Source organism: Chionomys nivalis, chromosome 2, assembly GCF_950005125.1.
Source record: "Chionomys nivalis chromosome 2, mChiNiv1.1, whole genome shotgun sequence".
NCBI lineage: Eukaryota > Metazoa > Chordata > Mammalia > Rodentia > Cricetidae > Chionomys > Chionomys nivalis.
In genome coordinates, this window is record NC_080087.1 from 66,540,898 (window position 1) to 66,558,058 (window position 17,161).

At 39.1% G+C, this 17,161-nt stretch overlaps 1 protein-coding gene across 1 annotated transcript; it reads right to left on the reverse strand.

Annotated features, from left to right (window-relative positions):
• Positions 1–15,911: 15,911 nt before the first annotated feature.
• LOC130870412 (vomeronasal type-1 receptor 4-like) lies at positions 15,912–16,859 on the reverse strand. Its single transcript, XM_057763134.1, has one exon. The coding sequence runs from the start codon at positions 16,857–16,859 to the stop codon at positions 15,912–15,914; it is 948 nt and encodes a 315-aa protein (XP_057619117.1).
• Positions 16,860–17,161: the final 302 nt, after the last annotated feature.

The window sequence follows — 17,161 nt, forward strand, 5'->3', positions numbered from 1 at the left end:
ATGGGGATATTCCAGAAAGATACACACTCATATCACGAGGAAATTTGCTCAACTCTCTTCATTGCAGCATTGCAGTAATTGCCCGAACCTGTAAATAACCTAGATGATCCTAAACTGAAGAATAGATGAAGGGGCTGGAGAGATGGCTCAGTGGTTAAGAGCATTGCCTGCTCTTCCAAAGGTCCTGAGTTCAATTCCCAGCAACCACATGGTGGCTCACAACCATCTGTAAAGAGGTCTGGCGCCCTCTTCTGGCCTTCAGGCATACAGACAGAATATTGTATACATAATAAATATTAAAAAAAAAAAAAGAATAGATGAAGAAAATGTGGTATATTTGCACAATGGAGTACTACTCAGTGGTAGAAAACAAGGGCACATTGAAAGTTGCATGGAAATTAAGGGCACTAGAAAAATCCACCCACAATGAGGTAACTCAGACAGGCCAACATGGTACTTACTAACTCGTAACTGGATATTACATGAAAAGCAAAGGATAACCAACCTATCATCCACATCCCCAGAGAATCTTGGTAACAAGGAGAATCCTAGGAGAGACGTGCATGGACCTACCTGTAAAGGGAAATTAAACAACTTCTGAGAAAATTGGGAATGGGAGAATGAAAGGAGGGCAGAAGGTTAGTGGAGGAGTGAAGGGGAAAGGGAGGAGAACAGGAGAGAACAGCATGGATGTGATGGAGCAAGGACAGACATGGGTAACAAGGAAACTGTTATCTTGAATGAAGAAGCCATTCTGCATCTAGCAGTAAATGTGGGAAAAGGGAAATGACTGGGGATCCACAAGGATGATCCCAGGAAAGACCCTAAGTTATAGTAGAGAGGATACCTAAACTGGCCTTCCCCTGTACCAGATTGATGAATACCTTAATTCCCTTCATAGAACCTTCATCTAGCAACTGATGAAGCTGATGCACAGATCTACAGCAAAGCACTAGGATGAGTTTCCAGAGAACAGTGCTAGAGATGTAGGAGAGATAATATGATCAAAAGAGTCATTATCATAATGGGGATATACAAAAAAATAGCTAGCCTCAGTCAGTCAGATCTAACTGGCAATGGACTGATCGCAGGGGAACATGCATGGGACCAAACAATGTCTGCTTCCTGTGGGTTAGAATTGTGTGGCTTTAGCAGTCTGCAGAGTCACTGTCAGTGCCCCCTGGATTTATCCCTAGTGCTATCCCTAATTAGCATTTCAGAGACCATTCTTTTTGAAGAATAACTTGCTCAGGTAGACATGGGAAGTGAGACCTCAACCAGCTTCAAAGTGATATCAGATTTCCTTGACTCCCTTTGGGAAGCCTTACCTTGTCTGAAGAGTGGATGGAGAGGTTAGGGAGGAGGCAAGATCTGGGGAGCAGGAGGAGTTGAGTGAGTGAGAACTGAGGTTGGTATATACAAGTAAGAAATGATTGTTTCGGTCAGATGGTGGTGGCAAACATCTTTAATCCCAGCACTCAGGAGGCAGAGGCAGGCAGTTTGAGTTTGAGGTCAGCCTGGTCTACAAGAGCTAGTTCCAAAATAGGCTCCAAAGCTACAGTGAAACCTGTCCTAAAAATGGTTGTTATAAAAATAAATTTAATAATAATAAAAATATCTAATCAGCTTTTGTATAGTTTGATTGCTAAATCTTTATGTTCCAAAATCAACAGTTCATATATTTCCCAATAAAAGAAGGATAAAACTTTTATTACACACTATTTCTTCAAATCTCACTTTGAAATACTAGTACATCTCTGAAGAAGCTGACATCCATAAGTTGTACCAAGGCATGCCACACTATGATATCTGGTAATAGTTCTGATATGGCCTATCTGAGGACAGAAAGGTTCCTGCAAGGTACATGGACCACATTTCCAAGATAAAATTAGAATTCACTCTGCCAATTATTTTCTTTTTGTATTAGTTTTCTGTCATGGTTCTCGGTCCCTAGTGTCTTGATATGTTTTTTTGTCTTGTCTTTCTGTTAATTGTAAATCTTCAATGACCTGGTCTTGAGGCCATAAAATAGTCAGATATGATGTGTAACAACACTAGGAAGCCTGAAGGCCATTTAAGTTGTGTTTTAAGAAAATATGAACATCTTAACCCTCCTATAATTAAATAGGATTAAGATTATCCTTCCAGGAAAGATCACCTATTATATTTCATTAACTGAAATGGCTTTCATTCATAGTTGCATGAACTCTAAAGTGCACCATGGTGTCTTGGAATTCACACGTGTGCAATAGTATTAAATGTAGTCCAAGAGGACTTTGTTCTGCACAGTTTAGGAAACTCTCTCTTTTCTCACCTGTGCACCACTTCCATTTGCTCATTCAGGGAGTAGACATTCTTACCGAGATGATGGAGTTTGGTGAGTTTTGAGAATGGGCGAATGATTTTTATTGTTTCTTTGTTTCAATGTGCAGTAATTTTTATTTCTTCAGATTGCCACACTTGGAAGATGCTTCCAATAGATGAACCAGACCATTACTATAAATGTATTCCAAAAGTAAACCTTAAAATAGTAACTATAAGGATCGTACCCAAAATTATCAGGTTCTCTCCATCTTCTGTCTAAACTACAGAAGTATATGTTTAAAGAAAAACTGACATAATGTCAAAATTGGACACACAAAGTATCCATAGTTATTTAATTTGTGCTAAGGACAACAAAAGCATAAGTAAGGTTCACTTGTCAGAGAAACAAACAATATCAATGGAGGGTTGAAAACTTAAAATGTCAGTTTTCAAAGCAGGAGGATTGAAAATTTAACCTGAGCCAATACAATCTAAAGCACACTATTGTATACATACTAGGGCACACAGAAATATAAGTAAACGTACACATAATATACACTCACTGAAATAAACCACGTATAAACACCAAGTAACTTTTAGACCAAATAAAACACATACACGATGTTTATGTGCCTGTATAAAAAAAATGTAGTAAATAATATAATCAGTGAATTAAAAAAATTCTTCTAAATCCCCTAAGTAATTTTGTTTTCCTAGAAGGAGCTATGAGTCAACCAAGCCACACTGAGATTATCCTTAAGAGGTTTAAGTGGATAGAGTTTTAATGTCCTAATCATTTGGAAACATATCCTTTCAAGACAAAGCCACAAAAGGCAGGTGTGAAGGGAAAGGGGTGTAAAAAAGGACTATAAGATTCATAGAACACCTGCACTGTCCTTTAAGGTGCAGTCACTGACAGCCTGGCCCTACTGGAAACAGGAGCCCTGTCATCAGTGTACAAGATCAAGTAAGTCACTCACCTGCATCAGAAGGCATATTTGGTAGGACTTCTTAGCAATGCACCTATAGTTCACTGCTGTTAATTAAAATGATAATTGGAATCTTTGTGAATTTTTTGACTTGTTGCTTTTGTGTGGTATTGTTTTAATGGAAAATGCCATTAAATACTTGTGTTTTGATTCATATGCTTTTTTCTTAACTTTGTTTTGTTGTTGTTTTTTTTTTTGTTTTGTTTTGTTTTGGTTTGGTTTGGTTTGGTTTTTTCAAGACAGGGTTTCTCTGTGGTTTTGGAGCCTGTCCTGGAACTAGCTCTTGTAGACCAGGCTGGTCTCGAACTCACAGATATCCGCCTGCCTCTGCCTCCCAAGTGTTAGGATTAAAGACGTGCGCCACCACCGCCCGGCCTTTGTTGTTGTTTTGAGATGGGGTATCAGATACGCAAGTCTGGTCTTGACCTACAGCCTCTTTGCCTCCCAGTTTCATTGTGGATCTCAAATAAAGATCTGTCTTGTAGGTTAATCTTTTTATAAATCCATCAAATTAAGTCTCACATATTATGTGTTTGCAGTTGTAAGGACTGAAATTTCCTCTTTACTGTATTTCATTAATCGAAGTGTTTTGGAGGCAGCGTCTCAGAGAGGAAAGCCTGGCATTTAGCACCATCTCCTTCTTGGTCTGTATAGCCTGTTAGGCTCATTCTGGAGTGTAGTGGCATATTATTTGTGTTTGAACAAATAAATTTTACCAGAGGAGCAGAAGCAAAGCTAAAGCAACTAGAGGTCAGGCATTGGTGTCACATGTTTAATCCCAGAATTTGGCAGACAGAGTCATGTTGTATGAGATTGCTAGTTTATTTCTGGCTACTCAGCCCTGAAATAATCACACAGAAACCATATTAACCATATTATTTGCAATACTATTTGGCCAATAACTTAAGAGTATTTTTGGATACCTCATAACATAAATTAACCCATTTCCATTCATATGTGTATCACCACAAGGCTGTGGCTTACTGGGTAAAATTCATGGGTCTGTCTCAGGCACAGCTGCATGGCTTTTCTCTGAATCTGCTTTCTTTCTGTCAGAATTCACAATAGTTTTCCTGTTACTTCTCTATGCTATCACAGACTAAAGAAGATTTTTATTTATTCACCAATTGATTCACAGCATACACAGGGGAATCCCACAATGGAGTCAAATGGATTTTTGTGATTTCAAGGTGACCCTTGGCTACACAAGATCAGTGTAGAAACAAATACAGGTGGTGGTGACTCACACATTTAATCCCGGACTTAGGGAGTCACAGCCTTTAATCCGCAAGTAGAGGGCATTATAAAATGGAAGGGAAAAAAGCCAGTGAGAGGTTTCTTTGTTTTTCAGTTCTTCAGGTTGAACCCCAATTTCATACTCTGAGGTGTATTAATCATACATCATTAGGCTGCTTATGTCCAGGTCACCCAGCTTTGGTACAGGTAAGAATCAATCACATGTGTGCAGGTAAACACTCCCACAAAAATAATTCAACCAATCAATGCATCAATGGAATCTTCCAGTTCTCCTTTGATTAAAGATTTTTGTTTTCACATGGCGAGATAAGACTCAGTCGGTATACACTAAGTAAATATAATCTTAATGGATTTTAAGCAGATGTATAGTCAATATCCCAGTGAGGTAGAAATGTCTCAAAGGGGTGTGGGAGTTCATAGAGATGTAGTGAGGAGAAGGAGCATAAATGAATATATAAGCCCAAGATGTCAGGCAACTGGGTGTATCTCCTCAGTCTTCTCCATACAGACTAAAAACATGGAAGAGAGAACTTGGGTGAGTTGTACATGTGACTTAGCAGTCTTGATTCATAAGGGACATTAAAGTTGATGAGTCTCAATTTGGCACAAGCAGAGGCTGGTCTGATTGCTTATTTCTGAATGATTTTTCCAAAGGTAAATGAGATTCAGAACAACAAAGCCTGATACTTGCTGGGACAATTGATAATCTGTGCATGTGTTGGTTCTAAGTATGGAATCCACATGCTGACATTGATGAGGCTTTCAGATGACCAGATATTAAAAGAAGAACCAATGAGTACTTGACTAGTGTTATATCAAGGACTCTGACCTGGGTTAGTTTCTGTGATGGGTGAGACATACATAACCCTAAGCCATAACATGAACATTTGTCTCCTGAAAGTTTCCCCAGGACTTTTTCTTTAAAGACTCATCAGAATGAGCTTTGAGACCCCATCCACACTCCTGGTGCTGGCAATGAAAGTCAGCTGAGGAATGAGGACATTGCCATTTCAGTATTGCAGCAGGTACCCACGGAGCTCCTCCCATGCCTGTTCAAGGAGGCTTTCAACAGCAGATGCATGAAGATACTGACAGCAATGATGGCCTCATGGCCTTTTGCATGCCTCCCTGTAGTGACAATGATGAAGGCACCAGATGTGGTGATATTACAAGTTGTAATTGCTGGCATCGATATGCTGTTGACAAAGAACGTTCACCTCAGGTAAGGCAAAAGGAGAAGAGAAATGGAGTCACCTGATTACTATAAAGGGACATGTCCTGTCAAAAAAATATGATCCATGGTGGATCACATGTTTCTGATGTGCTCAGACTAGAAGAGAGTAGAAGCAAATGCAACTACCTAATGTTTAATAATATAATCAACTTTCAGCAGTGTAGGACATCTCAGTGTTGATGTAGCATAGAAGGATTATCCTTTGCTGTCCTTTGCCCAGAAAATAAGAAGTGAAGTGAACACTAACTGAAGTGAGGAAAGCAGGAAGAATATCCATCCTGGTATAGCTCATGCTAAAAGCACTTGCCTGACAGGCCTTGCTAAGATTAGAGAAGTGGAAGCGAAAGGTGACTCTGTTTTGGTTCTCTTTTGTCAGCTTGACAGCAAGACTGCTTCTCTCACAGAAGGTCAAAGCTTCAAGTACAAAGGACATTGGGCCTATAATTCGCGATCCTAGAGAAGCTAAATAAGAAGGTGAACCCAACGAATGACATATAGTTATACTCCTGAATATTGGAAGTGGACAAGATTGCCGGACAGGGGTTGGGAGCACGGGGGTGGGGGTGAGGTGAGGTTAAGGGGAGATGGGGAGAGAGAAAGGAGAAGGGGAGGATGGGGAGAGCTTGAGGGAATGGGATGGATGGGATGGAGGAGGAGTGGATGTGGGAGCAGGGAAGTAGATATCTTAATTAAGGGAGCCATTTTAGGGTTGGCAAGAGACTTGACTCGGGAGGGGTTCCCAGGTGTCCAAGGAGATGGCCCCAGCTTGTTCCTTGGGCAGCAGAGGAGAAGGTACCTGAACTGGCCTTTCCTATAGCCACACTGATGAATATCTTGCATATCACAATAGAACCTTCATCCGGCAATGGATAGAGATAGAGATAGAGACCCACATTGGAACATTGGACTGAGCTCCGAAGGTCCAAATGATGAGCAGAAGGAGGTGATGGGGAACTTCAGCCAATCACATTCTGTTAGGGTGTGTCCCCGTGGGGCCACAGAAAACAGATAAAAACATTCAGGTGTGCTTGGTCTTTTTCTTTTGCCCCCTGTGCTCGTGGATCGCTGGAACCCTGGTCTTGTAAGTTTCCTTTCTTCTGTTTATTAAAGCTGAATATTATTTTAAGTTGCTCTGGTTAATTACAACTTCCGATCGACCATGCCCATCACTTGGCGCACCCCCACCCCCCCGGAACTTTGGGGCTTTTTGGATACCTGCCTCTGGCTCTAAGCCTCCAGTCGTCAGGCGGCCAGCCACTAGGGCTGGCGACCTCTCTTGCCAGGACCTCCCTCTCCTCCGCGCAGACCGCCCCCTCCTTTGCCCCCCTTCTGGTGTTCTGCGCCGCACTCCCTTCTTTGTTCTTGCTCTGCCCGGCTGCACATTGCCGCTGCAGCCACAGGCGCCAGCAACTGCAGCGTGCCCAGTGCAGCCCGTGTGCACAGTGCCATAGTTCCCAGGGCCCCTGAACCAGAGCTGATTGTTCCATCTCCCCTTCTGCCACTGCCTTGTGCTGATACCACCGTGGAAGGGCAAGCGACTCGGCACCACCCAGCTGTGGCCCCGCCCGGCTTCACCCTCGCTCAGTGCTGCTCTTTAATTGGCTTGGTGCTCAAGCCCTCAGAAGGCCGAGAAGCAGCTGAAGCAGAAAAGGAACTGACAATGATTGAGGAAAGATTACAACAGGCACATGTGGACAGGGTAAATCCAGAGCTCGATTGTATTCTTGTCATACTACCATCAAAAATTTCCCCTACAGGAATTTTAATGCAGAGAGATGATATTATCTTGGAATGGATCTTTTTACCACATAAACCAAGTAAGAAACTGAAAACTTATGTGGAAAAAGTCTCTGAGTTAATTATAAAAGGCAAGTTGAGACTTCGTCAACTAGCAGGCATAGACCCAGCAGAAATTATAGTGCCTTTCACTGCTGATGAACTAAAGAAATTATGGGAAGATAATGAACCATGGCAAAGAGCTTGTGCTAATTTTTTGGGAGACATTAATAACAACTATCCAAAAAGCAAGAGGCTTAACTTCATAAAGAGAACTTCTTGGATCTTTCCTCAAATCGTGCGTGATACTTCAATAACTGGAGCCCGTACATTCAATACTGATGCCAATAAATCAGGGAAGGCAGGTTACAAATCAGAAGACTTGGGTAAGGTGGAACAAAGTCCTTATGATTCTGTCCAGAAGGCAGAATTATATGCCATTCTTATGGTGCTAAGGGATTTTAAAGAACCTATTAATATAGTTACTGATTCACAATACGCAGAAAGAGTTATTTTACATATTGAAACTGCTGAATTTATACCTGATGATACAGAACTAACCTCTTTGTTTATCCAGGTGCAAGATTTGATTAGGAACAGGCTTTGCCCTATGTACATAACACACATCCGATCCCATACCGGTCTGCCAGGTCCTCTAGCACAAGGTAATGCAGAAATTGATCAATTATTGATTGGTAGTGTGCTACAAGCCTCTGAATTTCATAAAAAACATCATGTTAATAGCAAAGGTTTGAAGAGTTTTCTATTACATGGCAACAAGCTAGGGAGATTGTAAAGAAATGCCCTACTTGCTCTTTCTATAACCAAACGCCACTGCCTGCAGGGGCTAATCCAAAGGGCACCCAAAGGAATGAAATCTGGCAGATGGATGTGTTCCACTTTGCAGAATTTGGCAAATTAAAATATGTTCATCACACCATTGACACGTATTCAGGCTTTCAGTGGGCAACGGTTTTAAGTTCAGAAAAAGCTGATTCAGTAATCACTCATTTATTAGAAGTCATGGCTATCATGGGTATACCTACACAAATAAAGACAGATAATGGTCCTGCTTATGTCTCTAGGAAAATGAAATGGTTTTTTGATTATTACAATATCAAGCATGTTACAGGTATACCATACAATCCTACAGGTCAAGCAGTCATAGAAAGATCAAATCGAACTATAAAGGATATGTTGAACAAACAGAAAGGGGTGGAAAACACCCCCAGAAACAGGTTACATAATGCTTTGTTAACCTTGAATTTTCTCAATGCTAATGAGAAGGGAACATCGGCTGCAGAAAGACATTGGATAATGGAAAAGTCTACTGAACTAAATCAACCAGTTTATTTCAAGGATGTGCTGACCTCACAATGGAAGCCAGGAGATGTGCTGCGTTGGGGAAGGGGATTTGCTCTTGTCTCCACAGGTGAGGAAAAATTGTGGATACCATCAAAATTGATAAAGGTTCGTTTTGATGAAGAGAAGCCACTTGGGAAAGATAAATAACAATTCAATCACATGGATGGCAATCATACTGATGGTAAGTAATACAGATAGGTTGGGGGCAGGGTTCTCTTCTTATCTCCACAGGAAAATACCCATCTTCAAAGAATTTAAGGGACCCTGAATATTTAATTACTGATGGAGGGACATGTTCTGTAAGTATATATATATATATATATATATATATATATATATATATATGTCTTAAACTTTCTTTGCCTTTCCTCATGTCTGTGTCTTTCTTTATATGTCAGTATATGTCCTTGTTGTTAACGTTTAAATTTCCCATAACAAGCAACAAATTTTCCTACAGTAATCTTTGAAGTTTCCAGGATGAAGATGGGGCCCCACGACATCAACTCAATCTGGTTTTTATGACGTCATGAATTTTTTTTTAAAGCACTAATATTAGACCTTTTTTTGGTACCAACTACACGAGACAATTTCAAATGGTGCACATTTTTGACAACACTCTGGCCAGACCTTCTCAAAACGCTCAGAGACTAGTTATAATTTTCTTAGGTCAAAGGTTAAATTGGGAATTTTACCATCATTTGCTTTCACAGGACCCCCTAAGAAGAACGTCGCCACCATGTCAGCTAGAAGCAATCTTAAAGGATGACATCCCCTCTCCCAACAGAGTTTGCCCTCAGGGTTAGGGACATCTTTTAGTGGTTGGTTTAGGGTTGAGGGGATGGGGTGATATTTTTATGGAATTAGGGGTATTTTCAAAAAAAAAAAGAAGAAGAAGAAGGGGGATTAACTGGTTTTATGGGGTGATTGGTATTTGTGAATTACTATTTATAGAAAATTGTATTGGTACTGTTTCTTGTATATTGATATATTGAATATTGAATGTGAGTGTTCCTACCTCTATTTTTGTGTGAGTATGCTTATAACTTTGTCTATATTGTATTGATACATCTACCATATTACAATGTACATTTCTACCTCTGATACTATGACATTGTTTACAGTTGAAGATCATTGTCTTCATATATTGCACAGTTGTTTATTCTTTTAGTCTTCAAGTTAGATAGGTATTGAGAATTATATGTTTGTCATATTTATTTTTAGGTTAATCAGGTCTTTTAGATACATAGAGATTATACTTAGTATAGATAGTATGATCTTCAGCCTCTTCGAAGAGCTGTAGAAAATGGCCTTTAATCTAACGTAAAATTCTGTGCCAATGAGACACAATTACTCCTGGCAATGCCACTCTACTCCCGAGAGAACGTTGAGCACCAAAGACACTCCACTGGGAGCTTGTCTTCTTGGTAGAACTGGCCTTTGGGTTAAGAAAAGCCCATACCTCAACTTCTGACAAAGATACAGAATATCCCTAAGTGGATGAAACAGGATTTTCTTATCCTGCCAAGACAGGGTAGGATAGTTCTAAGAATGGTATATCAGTTATGTTAGGCCTTAGCCAAAGTTGGTTGACTCAACATTGCAAACGAGACTTTGGGTGATTGCCCAGGTAGTCAGTTGTCTCTGTCAATTGTTGCACATTTTGGATATCTCTCGTTTGTTAAGTAATATTTATTCCCTTCTCAGATCTTTGACGGAGTTGAAGATTATATAATTGTAGTTACTCTCTATGTTATTTAGACTCCTTGAGATAGAATGTTTAGCAAAACTTTTGTTCTCAATATTGTTTGTTATATTTATTATTTGTTATTATTGTATATAGTTGTTTTTGGTTTAGTTCTGTCTTATTTAGACAAAAGGGGGAGATGTAGGGATAAACCCCACCCATTGGGGGCGTGTTCGCCTCGGGCTAATGTTTACTGATAAATCTGCCTGGCCTGATCCCAGCAGCCCCTTTTTGCTCTGCTTTCCTGTTCTCCGCGGGAACCTGTGGTCCTGTAAGTCTATTTCCCCATTAAAGCTGTATATATTTTTATAATCTGTCTGCATTCATTTACGTTGTTACAGAATAGGATCTCAAGAAGCCAGTACATGCAGTAGAGACAAATCCCAGTGTCACTATCAGTAGCCCCTCAGGCTTCCCCAACTGTCAACCACATTCAGAGGGACTAGTTTGTTCCCATGCTCATTCAAATTAAATCATTAGGTTCTACTACAAAAACCTGTACTCTACAAAATTGGAAAACGTAAAACAAATGGACAATTTTTTAGATAGATTCCATATACCAAAATTAAATCAAGACCAGGTAAACAGTTTAAATAGACCTATAAGCCACGAGGAGATAGAAGCTGTCATCAAAAACCTCCCAAACAAATAATGCCCAAGGCCGGATGGATTTAGAACAGAATATTACCAGAACTTTCAATAAGAGCTAATACCTATACTACCCAAAGTGTTCCACATAATAGAAACATGAGGGTCATTGCCAAACTCTTTTTATGAGGCTAAAGTTCCCCTGATATCAAAACCACACAAAGACGCAACCAAGAAAGAGAATTACAAACCAATCTCACTCATGAACATCAATGCAAAAATTCTCAATAAAATACTGGCAAACCAAATCCAAGAGCACAACAAAAAATTATTCATCATGATCAAGTAGGCTTCATCCCAGAGAGGCAGGGCTGGTTCAATATACAAAAATCTATCAATGTAATTGATAATATAAATAAACTGAAATTAAAAAATATAATCATTTCGTTAGATGCTGAAAGTTTATTTTTAAACTTATTAGATTTTTTAAATAAAATACCAATCTAAGTTCGCACTCCCTCTCCTCCTTCCATTACCTCCACACATACTCCAACCCCCTCAATCCTCAGAGAGTGGAAGGCACTTGCTTTGTGGAAGGTCCAATACCCTCCTTACTGTATATAGGCTGAGCAAGGTAAACATCCAAAGAGAATAGAATCCTTAAAGCAGTAGGGATACATCCTGGTGCCACTGCCAGTGGCCCCTAAGTCTGCCCCTGCCATGCAACTGTCAATCACATGCAGAGGGACTAGTTTGGTCCTATGCTTGTTACTTTCCAGTCCAGCTGGTGTTGGTGAGCTCTTATTAGCTGGAACCTAAAGTTTTTTTCTAAACTTTAAAGAGATAGAGAGAATTTGGATTTCCCAGCAATGAACCCCCTAATTGGTTTTACAATAGCAGTTTGTAAGCCTTGAAATCTAATACATTCTAACAATATAAAATTGACTCAGTAGGTTTTACTTTTTTATACAAGTTTGTGGGTAAGTAATAATAAAGAAAAAGAGGGAATGACTTTAAGAAGGATCAAGTCAGTGGGACAAGGAATGTGTTGGAGCAAATAAGGGATAAGGGAAATGTTAGTTATGTTTTAATTAAAATAAAAAATACCATCTTATATACAAAAATATGTCAGAATAATGTACACAGTCAGTAGTACTACTACTACTTTCCTTACGTGAATTTTTACAACTCAATATATTATGACAGTGTCATGTTCATTTTTTTACTGAAGCCTGTATTACCTCCCTTAGATTGTCATCCCTCACACTCTAAACTGAGTTTCAACTCCCTTTCTATTTCTATCTTTTCTTGCCAGTCAATCCTAGCCATGACACAGCACCTCACAATTGATATTAGTCATAGGATCAAAAATATTGACTAGAAAAGTGTGTTCATAGGAGTGTGCATTTGTAATCAATCAAAATTTATGACTGAGAGATGTTGCTTAAAAAGAACAACATTTACTGAGTAGTTATTTTGAGAATCATCTGTGGAAACTGTTGATTTACATTATGAAGCTGACACAAAAATACTTGTGAACCAACAAGTATGAATATTCATTTTTACAAGGAACTTGTTTATATACCTACCATCAGAACATGTTGGAAAACATAAATGTTAGTTCCTATACTTAATACTTTGTATTGAAAAATAAACATATTTATTTAACCTTTCTCTCTCTCTAGAATGAAATGCATAAGATTGGGTAATTTCTGAAGAAAGGAAAGTTATTTGTATCATAGGTTGAATTTAGACCAGTATGTTAGTGAATCTGCATAGATACAGTGAGGATATCAAAGCAGTTGTATTCATTGTGGTTGTGAATACAGTTATGAGTATGAAGTGTCCATCTCCATTTCTTCTGATTGATTTTAATTTGAAATCAATTTTGTTGGAAATTAGTATATTCACACCCGCTTGTTTCTTTGGACCATTTGATTGGAAAACCTTTTCCTAACACTTTACTCTGAGGTAGTATCTGTCTTTGAGTATGAGGTGTATGTATTTCTTGTAGACAGCAGAATGTTGGATCCTGATTTCATATCCATTCTCTTAACTTGTGCCTTTTTATAGGTGAATTGAGTCCATTGATATTAAGTGATATTAATGACCACTGGTTGTTAACTCCGGTTATTTTTCTGGTGGTAGAGTTTGTGTGTTACCCTTCTTTGAGCTGTGCTGGTGGAGGGTTGTCAGATGCTTGTGTTAATATGGGTGTTGTTGACTTCCTTGGTTTGTGATTTTCCTTCTAGTATTTTCTGTAAGGCTAGGTTTGTGGCAACGTATTGTTTAAATTTGTTTTTGTCCTGGAATATCTTGTTTTCTCCATCGATGGTCAATGCAAGCTTTGCTGGATATAGTAGTCTGGGCTTGCATCCATGGTCTCTTAGTATCTGCAGCACATCTATCCAAGACCTTCTGGCTTTCATGGTTTCCATTGAGAAGTCACGTGTAATTCTGATAGGTTTCCCTTTATATGTTACTTGACCTTTTTCGTTTGTAGCTCTTAATATTTGTTCTTTATTCTGTATGTTTTGTGTTTTGATTATTATATGATGAGGGGAGGCTTTTTTTTGAACCAGTCTATTTGGTGTTCTGTATGCTTCTTGTACCTTCATAGGAATATCCTCCTTTAGGTTGGGAAAGATTTCTTCTATAATTTTGTTGACTATATTTTCTGGGTCTTTGAGTTATAATTCTTCTCCTTCTTCTCCCCCATTATTCTTAGGTTTGGTCTTTTCACGGTGTCACAGATTTCCTGGATGTTTTGTGTTAATAATTTGTTGGATTTGGTTTGTTCTTTAATCAGTGAGTTTATTTCCTCTATAGTATCTTCAGTGTTTGAGATTCTCTCTTCTTTCTCTTGTATTCTGTTGGTAATACTTGTCTCAGTAGTTCCTGTTTGTTTACCCAGATTTTCCATCTCCAGCCTTCCTTTGGTTTGTGTTTTCTTTATTACCTTCATTTCATTTTTCAAGTCTTGAACTGTTTCCCTTACCTGTTTGATTGTTTTTTCTTGTTTTTCTTGGGAATCTTTGAGAGATTTAATCATTTTGTCTACGTTTTTGTTTGTCATCTCCATTTCTTTATGGCAGTTTTTACCTTCTGTTTAAGTTCCTCTATTATTTTCATAATGTTCTGTTTAATGTTGATTTCTTCTATTTCTTCTGGAGTAGGGTGTCTAATTCTTCTTGTTTTGTGATCACCGGATTCTGGTGATGTCATGTTGCCTTTCAGGTTGTTGGAGGAATTCTTGCATTGGCACCTGCCCATCTCTTCCTTCAAATGGAGCCAGGAGATTTCTTGGTGTCTTGGTCCAGTCTTTGCTGTTACTGACACTCTGGGTGGATCTCCTCAGTGCAAGAGCAGGAAATGTTCCTGTCTAGATGGAACTCCTCAGCACAGACACAAGGTCTCCTAGTAGTCCATGGACACCCTCTGGATGGAACTCCTCAACACTGAAACAGGGATACCTTGTAGTCCAAGGATACCACAGACAAAAGGGCAAACAAGGGTACCAGGATTTATTTTTTTTTATCAGATGTTGTACACATGTGTTCAGTGCCTGGTGATTCCAGAAGATGACATAACATCCCTACATCTGTAGATACAGGCAATAGTGAGCTAGTGGATGGAGGGACTTGGACTTTAACTCTAGGCTCTGTGAGAGTAGAACAATACTTAACTGCTGGTCCCTCTCTCCAGCACTGAAAAAAATCAAAGTTCATATTGATTCTTTGATCTTCAAAGAGGTGAGTTCTATCATTAATTAATTATCTATTCATTAATTAATAGAAACATAGAAACAAATAATACAGAACACCAGAAATTGTAAAACTCAAATAAAAACTATATAACAGAAACATTTCCTTTATTTGAAATGAATATGGGTTCAGAGAATTTGTGCAGTGATTTCAAACTTTTTCCTATTTAAGATTGATTGAAGGGGGTACTCAAAAGGCAGATTTGAGCATAATTACATTAGCTTTCATTTGGGAAATGAAAGCAGAGCTGTATCCAAAGTGGAAAATGTCTTTGAACTTTGAATGGACCCCTTGTACATTGAAAAGTGTTAAAGGTACATGTCTGCTGTGGCTGTGACAAGCGAAGTAAGATATAAGGGATGTGACAAGGGAAGCAAGATACATTGTCACATACTCACAGAGGGAAATGTAAATGTAGGGGAAATTTTACCTTCCATATTAAAATAATGGAGTGTAGCACCAGAAGAGGAAAATACACTAGATATTAGCATCGAACTCAATCAAACTTTTGTTTGGTTTATTTCAGAGTCAATTACCCAAAATCCAGGAAGCACAATACTAAGCAATTATTGTGCCTTTTAACAATTACTTTAACCTGAGATGTATAGTTTACCTATTTTTTCAGTATACTTTGTAATCTATTTTTGTTACACCATGAAATAAATATATATCTTGATGTATAATGAATATATTTTAAATAAATCCATTCACATACTTGTGCACAAAAGGACACACACAGTATGCCTGTGTAGTTGAACATATTCACTTCCATTTACAGCATTGGGAAGGTTCAACTGCAATAGCCTCAAAAGTCATGTGATATGAATGTTATTATGCTCACTATTCTCTCAGAATGACTCCACAACCAAGTGAGGACTGAGCAGCAGCTTTCAGTTCAGCTCTTGATCAGAGGCCTTGGGAAAATGTCTTCTCATTTTCCAGAGTAGGAAGTAGCTGGATACCTGAGAATCATGACTCATGAGGAGAAAAGGACAAACAGTGGGGAAAAGTAGAGAGGCCATTGCAGTCACATGCACCAGAGACCAGCTGGGATTATATACAATAGCCCCAAAGAGTTGACAGAGCGAAGAGATTGTGTAAGAGGAGACAAAGGTACTGGCCAGTAGAAGAATGGTTTTAGTGGCTCTTGTCTCAGGGGAGGATCTGGAAGAAACATTGGTCCTGGGCATGTGTTGCATTCTTTGCTTGTGCCTGTACAGGGTGACAACCATGGAGCCACTGGACCATAACATGAGTACCAGAAAAAGAATGTCAGGAGCTGACAGCAATGTTGCATACATGATATCACTGGTTTGGTCATGACGGGGAGCATAGCAGTATAAAAAAGATTTCAAGTTTTCTGTGCTTTCATTTCCATATTTTGCCCTCATGTGCACAAGATTAATACTGCTAATAAGGAAATGAATTACCCAGTTCAGGTACACAGAGTAACAGATGTACTTGCGTGAATTTATTTTAAGTTCTGAATACCTGGAGTTCGTGGGGCTGATGATGATGGCCTGAAAGATACTGAGGAAGGAGGTGCTGCCAATCCCCACACCCCTACTTACTCTGTGAAGAGAGGAAGCCAATTTGCATCCAACATCATTGAAGAAGTTGTTCAACCCAAAAGCTACTATTGTCTGAGGTACTCCTTTAGTCAGTACAGTTAAGATGTTGGCTACAATCAAGTGCATCAGAACCCAGTCTGTAAACTTTAATCTGTACCTCATTAGGTAAACAAACATGTAGTGGTGGAGAAGAGAGAAATTCCCCAGAGATCCAATCATAGTCAAAGATAAGAAGATCATTGCTATAGACAGCTCGCTGGCTTCCATGCTGTAAATTACTGCTCCCAAACTGAGGAAATCATGTGGAAAGATGAGGCTTGTGCCACATATACTGTGTCATTGGACAAAAAACATTCTCTATCCTCAATGAGTCCACAAGATAATTCAGTCTCTAGGGCATGTGCCTCTTTGACATTAATTGAACATGTAAAGGCAGTTGAATGGGGCACAAAATGTTCCAATATTTGTACGTTTATACTATGTAGAATGTGCAGAGAGGTAACACTAGCTCCTTAGCAGGAAAGCGCAGAATATCTCCATAGCATGGTTCATGTCTGAAACACAGTCAT